Genomic DNA, 7336 nt, shown 5'->3' with positions numbered 1-7336 from the left:
TATGGTTTCCAAAACTTAAAACGTGAGCTTTCAGATCGAGAGGGAGGAGGGACATTACACATATTGAAAGTGTCAACTCAAAAGGAAAGCGAGTTAGAAAGAAGAGGGGCAGGAGAGAAAAAGCGAGGAGCCGGGGTCCCCCTGACGCTCTGGGTCCTGGAAGTGACAGGCGAAGGGGCGGCGACTGGAGGAAACGAACAGCAGGTGACCCTCGCAGGACAGGAGTGTGGGGCCCCAGCACCGAGGGGCCGCCGGAAGTTCCCCGACATGTCTGTATAACAGGGCCCGCTCCCACGGGGCAGGGGGCAGTTTTGAGTGAAAACCGCAGCAAATCTGCACTCTCTAGATTGCCTGCCTGTCCCTCCGATTCTTCACCTTCCTTCCACCCTTCCCCTCTGCCACGTACCCCACCAGGGCCTCCTGCCTCTCAGGCTGGGGACAGCATGTGTGACCGGTGCTGACGCCTCAAAAGCAGGGCCAGCCTCTGTCCTGCGAGAGTCGCCCGCTGTTTGTCTCCCCCAGCCGCCGCCCCTCCCCTGTCACCCCCAGGACCCAGGGAAGCACCTAGGCCCTCACGCAGGGCCACTGGAGCCCGCTCACCCAGGCCGGCGGGCTCGTCCAGGAGGACAGGAAGGGAGACGAGTGGCCGCCTCACCCTTGGCAGGGCCAGGCCAGGCCAGCGGGCCCCCAGACATAGCATGGAGCCCGCCAAGGCCAGCGGGGCCTCTGGCCACACACCTTAGGCAACGGCGCAGAAGGCCGGGGCCACTGGGGCCTTGTGGGAGGTGGGTAGGCTGCAGCCAGTGGCCGACAGGGCCCGGTGGGCACCCTGGCTGCCACCTGAATAACCACTCTCCTGTTTCATGTCTTAAAAAACACCGGTTTAGGAAATGATCAGTACCTTCTATACAGGTTTTCTACAAAAACGTATCTTGCACTGTGAATGGACCTCTCCATCAGCCGTACAGGTAATGTCTAAAGGAAAGAAAAAGTGATTCACCAACACAGGAAACTCTGAAGACAGTCTCGCGGCCCTGCCTGTGGTCTCGCTGAGCACAGAAGCAGCGGGGAGACTGAGGCGGCCGGCACAGAGCCCTGCGGCCGCCGTGTGCCCCTCCCCCCCGCCCCCCACCACCTGCAACGCAGGGGCCAGTGCAGCAGCCTCTCTCATGGAGGTTCTCAACTGCAACGTGGGTTTGGGAAAGTGCTAGAAAGATGGCTAAGTGCTGTCCAGCATGGCCAAGCGCCAACATGGGGATTGTCCACCCACATCCTCCCCAGTCCCCTCCACTTCTCCTCAGCTCTGTTGCTTTCTACTCCTCTGTCCTAGGGTGTCTTAAGTAGAGGAACACGGGGGTGTCCCCAAAGAGTCACATCTGCAAAAGGTTCTCGGTGTTTCCTCATTAAAACACTGATGAGAACAAAAGAACCCAGCCAGTGTGAACAAAAGGAGCTGGTTTCCTCACGGCTTGTTTCCCTGAAAGCCAAGCTGTGCAGGACCGCACAGGAGGCAGAAATGCAGATCCCGGCACCAGACACGTGCTGGGCTTGCATCTGAGTGCCCACACCGAAAAGTAGGGGAGGGGAAGAAGTGCTGGGAGCCTCTGGCCTGTACCATTTACACAGATATTTGGAGACAAAGTTCCTAGGGTTCTGCTCTGCTCACGTTTTCATTTTTTAAAAAGATTTATTTATTTATGCATTCAGAACTGGGGTATAGTCCAGAGGTGCAGGAGTGGTGAGAGGCTTCACCAGAGACAGAGTGGGGAGCAGAACTGGCAGATCGACGAAGTACACTGCTGAGGGGAGCAGCTGGCAAGACAGGAGAGGTCTGCCACGCCATGTGGGCCATATGGGTCACCTCCGGGGTGGAGGTGGAACTCATGCTGAAGTGGCTTTAGCTTCTTAGTGCTGTGCTTTAACCTGCTGTGCCACCAGGGAGGGCTCCACATCTTTCCATTTTTTTTTAAAGATTTATTTATGCATTCAGAACTGTACAGGCCAGAGGTGCAGGGGTGGTGAGAGGATTCACCAGAGACAGAGTGGGGAGCAGGACAGGCAGACTGACGAAGTAAACTTCTGAGGAGAGTAGTTGGTGAGTCAGGAGAGGTCTGTGGAGCCACTTGGGACAGCACTGATGTGCCTGTGGCCAGCTCGCAGTGCTGCACTAACCTGTTGCACCACCAGGTGGGGCCCACATCTTTCCATTTTTTAAAGACACGGCTTTGTCGGAGAATGAGAGCTACAGCTGCAAGTGCCCAGCCCTGGACCAAACTGTCTGGTCAGTGGCCTGGCCTAGGGGCCCCCTGTGCCCTCCCCAGGGAGCCTGCAATGCCCTCCTCATGCATGCACCTGTGACCCATGGTGCCCACCAGGAGCCCCGCTAGCCTCTCCTCTACCAGGCTCCTCTCACTCACACCCTGACACAAGCTCTGCAACTTCTGTCGACCGACAAATTCCGGATGGAAGGGAAAAGCTCTGAAAAATCAGAATTTCCATTGCTAACTTATGTCACAACCTCTTTTTTGTATAACCATATCAAATATATTCTGAGCAACCATCAGCTTGCAAGTGGATTGCCTTAGCTTTTTAAATTGGCTACCTGGTCGGGGCAAAGTACTAGCCTCCCCAGGGCAGGAAATTCCTTTGTGTCTAGAAACAAAAGGCAAGCTCCTGGAGAGATAGGCTCCAACCTCCCCCACCCCCCCCCAGAGCATCAAGACTCCTAGGAAGTTTCCTTGGTCTTTCGAAACAAAAAGAAAACCTCTGATAAAACTCCCAGGGCGTAAGGACTCATGGACATTTCCTAACATTATTGACACAGGTTTTGCTTAATGCATAATTATGTGACTTCGTGTTAATTTACCCTTTTCTTAATCTCTAACTACTCTCTGCTAGTCTTAATTAACCTTTTCCTAAAACAAACACTAGCTACTCTCTGCTAGCCTTAAGTTAGCCATTAGCTTCTCTTTAGATAATCACTGAGGACTCTGCTAACACAATTTATTCCTTCCCCAGGACCCCTAAATCTTTCCCAGACCCCTCATCCTTTGAAGTCACAGTTAAATATCGTATACATGAAAGTTATCACAGAGATGTGTAGTCTAGTGTGCCCTAAAGTGTCAGGCAGAGGATACACTGTTCGCCTCTTCCTTGAGAACTTTTATGCTGATTTCTTATTAACTTACCTGATGCATTATTGTAACTAACTGCTTGCTAAACAGTATAAATAAAGACCTGCTGAAAAGAGGGGCAGTTGCACCCAACTCGGACTCCATGCCTGCCTCGTGTCCACTCCCCTTCCCCCTTCTTGGAATCTCTGCTCGCCTACGCCGCCTTCCCACCGTAAGGCCCTGCCTGCCTGCTTTGCCCTCTGACAGCCTGTGACTGGGGCCAGTGCCCGACAACACCCGCTGAGGAAAGGGTCAGGGCAGCCGTGTCTGTGCCTGCACTGACCCCTGCTGGCCCGGGGCTGGACACCGACCCAAGCCGAGCCCAGCAGATTCTTTCTCTCAAGGGCAAGCGCTGAACGCGAGGCCCTCGGTCAGTGGGTCTCAAACGCGCACACGAAGATGCACCACAGAAACCGGGAAGGCTGACAGGCAACAAATGCTGGCGTCCTCTCCAGATCCACCGAGGCAGCAGGTCGAGGAAATGGCCACTTTCTAACAAGTGGCCAGCTGCGGGCCTCCCTGGCGGCGCAACGAGTTAGAGCACAGCGCTGTGCAGCAATGGGCAGCCACGGCAGCAGTTTCTATCCCGGCCAGGGAGCTGACCCACAGGGCGCAGCAGCCCTCTCCTCGCCCCCTGCTCCCCTCGGCAGTGTGTTTCAGTAGATCTGACTGTTCTCCTCCCCACTCTGCCTCTGGTGGGTCCTCTCACCCCCTGCCCCCCTACACACACCTCTGGCCTGTACCCCATTTCTTGTACGCAAAAATACAAGTGGCCAGATGCGGCTGTTGTTCCTGGCACCAAACTCTGAGCAGAACTGAGCTAAGGAAGTGGCGTTGAGCCAGGCCGGCCAGAGCGAAGACCCAGGCCCGGGTGGCTAATGAGAGTGGGGGGGTGGGGCACGGGAGGTGGTCCTCACAGAGGCGCAGGAATAGAGAGGGGGCTGAGCAGGGTAGAAGGCCCAGAGAGGCCTCGTTGGGAGCGCTCCCTTCCCGGCAGTCCAAGACCCCTACTTTGAAGACAATGAGGGTGGAGCTCAGACGTCCGCACTGTACCTGAGGACGGGTGTGCTGCTCCAGCATGGTGAGTTGCACGTACGTCTGCAGCGTGAGGGCCCACCGGCAGGCGTCCCGGTACATCAGGCCCTGCAAGAGGACAAGGCAGCCTGTTACCTCCAAGTGCCCTATCACACCCTGGTCTCTGCGGTCACTGAGCGTCATCCCGAGAAGCTCGCATGGGGCCCAGCTGGGGCCAGAGAGGAAGCCGGCGTGGTCGCAGGGCCTCAGAAAGGAGTGGACAGAGACAGACATAAACCTGCTCGGCACCCTCAGTGCTTCCCGCTGCTCTCGGCATGAAGCTCAGCGCTCTTCCCCAAGCCCACGGGCCCTGGACACCCACTTCCATCTCCTTCGCAGTCTTCTACTATTGTCTCCCGGCTCAGAGGGCTTCCAGCCACATCAGACCCTTTGTGCTCCCCAGACAGCCGAGCACAAACCCACCCCAGGGCCTTTGCACTTGCTGTGCGCTCGCTCTGAATGCCCTTCCTTCGAGGGCCACACTGCGTACCCCCCACTCCATCTAAGTCTCTGCTCAAAGAAGAGGCAGGCGCCTCCTGCAGCACCCCATCTAAAACAGAAGCCCAGCCCTCGCCACCGCTAGAGGCAAACACTCCTTGCTCTACATTCTACTTGCAAATCATTTTTCCAAATATTTGCTTTTCCCCTCGGTGCTGGCTAATGAAAGCCCAGTGCTCGGCACTGGAAACCGCAGGCTCCGTGCTGTGGGTGGGTGAGGAGCAACGCTCTGGCCTGGGTTTCTGCCACAGAAACCCGACTCGGGAAAAGAGACGGGTTCAGGCCTCGGCAAAAGAGCAGCACTGCTTTTCATGGCAGAGTGGAAACCTGGGTAAAAATATTGAAGTCTACAATCCTGTACCCCTGAAACTTATGTTATAAAATATTACCGCGATAAAAATGTATTTTTAGAAACAACAGGGCATGGCTAAAGAGACAGAATAGGTAGCTCTGCTCCCGCCTTATTTTTACTGTAAAACTGATGCTGGAATGTGGATGGAGCTGGAAAATATCATGCTTAGTGAGATAAGCCAGAAAGAAAAAGAAAAATACTGGATGGTTTTGCTCATAGCAGGAGTATAATGGACCAGGCGAGAAAATAATAAGAATAATGAACAGCCATATACCAGAGACATTTTGTGGGGGTGCAGTGGGGAATGGGATCAAAAATGGGGGAGAGGGAAGTGCACAGGACTATGGTGATGGCACATGGGTGACTCAGTGATGGGAAACCCACAGGGATTACAATTGAGATGGAAAAAAAATGTACAAAATGATGTGAAAATAAACCATTATAGTATTAAAAAAAAAAAAAGTTGCTGGAATGCACTTGGTACCGGCGGCACCTCAGGGCTTCTTTATTCAAAGACTGAGTTCTGGCCTTATTTCAGGAACTTCCTTTCACCTGCCCCGATTTTCTGCACCCCACCGAGTCATGCACCTATCTTCAGCCTGCCCACTGTGAACGCTGGGCCAGGAGAGCCGGCTCCTGGACTTGCTCACGGGGCCTGTACCTAGGGTGGTATCTGGCACGTGGCAGGTATGTGATCGGGCGAGGGAGGATGGAACGCGAGGCAGTGTGCTGGACACAAGGCGCGGCCCCAGGCCAGTGGAACCCAGAGTCTACACAACCACCCGGGAGAAGCCAGCGTGCTGCTGGCGATGCCTGGACACACAGGCCCCCCGTCAGGCTCCTCCTGGAGGTGTCAGTTACCGGCGATGGTCTTGCTTCAGCTGTGAGCTCACCGCTGGACAATGAAACTGCCACCCTGCAACACAGGCCAGGAGCCCAGACCATGACCGCTGCCTTGAGTTCCCTCTGACAGGGCCTGGACTCCGTCCATCTCTTTCAGGCAGTGGAGCAAGACTTTGAACAGGGAAGGAGGGGGAGGGGTCAAGGGCCTGCCTGCTAGGTCGAGCACCTCGACAGGTGGTTTCAGGGTGCGCTGGAAGCAGCCCCTGGACATTGCCAAGTGCAAACCCCCCGCAGAGGTCTGTCAAGGCACTTCGTCACTTAGCAATAGGTCCTGGGGTCTGGCCTGAGGAGACCTACGCGACAACGGCCAGGAAAGGCTCGGGGTGCAGTGAGCAGCAAGATCCACACCCCGGGTGGACGAAACTGACCGCTTGGGATTGTTCGGGACAGCTGACAGGAAACCCCTGGGCTCTGCAGACACGGAGTCAGGCCTTGCAGATCCTCGGCCTCGGAATAGCAGTCAGCTGCCCTTTGCCACTGCCCAGCTCTTTTCTCCTCTGGTAGGGCTCAGGGCAAGGGACCAACATGGGGGGCCAGGGCGGGGCAGGCTCAGGCCCCAGCAAGCACCACCATGCCCAGGCGCTTTAAGTGGAAGCTGCCGGTTCTCAGAGCCAACGACACACTCACCAGAGGATTATGGCCTCGGACATTTCTCCACTTGGACACAGGTTCTGTTAGCACCTGGAAAGAGAAAGTATCAGAGAGCTGTGTTCCTGGGTTCTGAGTTCTGTGGGGGTGAGGGCATCCACCCTTGTTCCGGGCCGGGCCACACAGTTGAGCAGCCCTCTCTCAAGCCCCCAACTCCATCCATAAATGGCTTCCTCAACTGCACCCAGACCCCAGACGTGGTTCCAGAGATGGTCCCAGAACAGCTCCACCCATCCCCACAGAAGCACAAGCACACCCCACCTCCTGGCAGACCCCGGGAGCAAGGTGGGCCGCTCTCACTCACTCTGCACACTCCCTCCGGGCCCTGGCAGCCCACTCCGTGCAGGGCAGGGAGCTGGCAGAAGCCGAGAGGGAAGCCGGGCAGCCAGCTTCCCACTCGCTCTCCATGACCTCAGCAGCTTGCTCTGCCTCTGTCTGTCCCTGAGATCTGTCCCCAGCACTCCAACAGCTGAGTCCCACTTTTGTACACTCCCTGCCTCAGCCTGGGAGGCGCTTTGCCTCTGGTCCTCAGCTGGCACCCTCTATATGGCTGCGAGCTCCTCTGATATTCTGCACGTCCCGAGACGCAGGTTGTTCTAGACTCTCTGACACTCTGCACGTCCCGAGACGCAGGTCGTTCTAGACTCTCTGACACTCTGCACGTCCCGAGACGCAGGTCGTTCTAGAC

General features: G+C 56.0%; 1 protein-coding gene across 1 annotated transcript in view; it reads right to left on the bottom strand.

Moving 5' to 3' along the window:
- The window catches only part of TK2 (thymidine kinase 2, mitochondrial), a 13454-nt gene extending 6774 nt beyond the window's left edge, over nt 1-6680 (bottom strand). Inside the window, exons 1-3 of the mRNA XM_012730789.1 lie at nt 6628-6680; nt 4227-4316; nt 902-975 (exon numbers count right to left, since the gene is read on the bottom strand). Of these exons, the coding sequence (XP_012586243.1) occupies nt 902-975; nt 4227-4310 (158 nt within the window). The 5' untranslated portion in view covers nt 4311-4316; nt 6628-6680. The remainder of the gene's footprint in view (nt 1-901; nt 976-4226; nt 4317-6627) is intronic.
- Between the last annotated feature and the right edge of the window lie 656 nt (nt 6681-7336).

Source organism: Condylura cristata, unplaced genomic scaffold (assembly GCF_000260355.1).
Source record: "Condylura cristata isolate star-nosed mole 26May11 unplaced genomic scaffold, ConCri1.0 scaffold00028, whole genome shotgun sequence".
Lineage (NCBI taxonomy): Eukaryota > Metazoa > Chordata > Mammalia > Eulipotyphla > Talpidae > Condylura > Condylura cristata.
The sequence above is the reverse complement of the archived record's forward strand: the minus strand, read 5'-3'. Positions and strand labels throughout refer to the sequence as shown.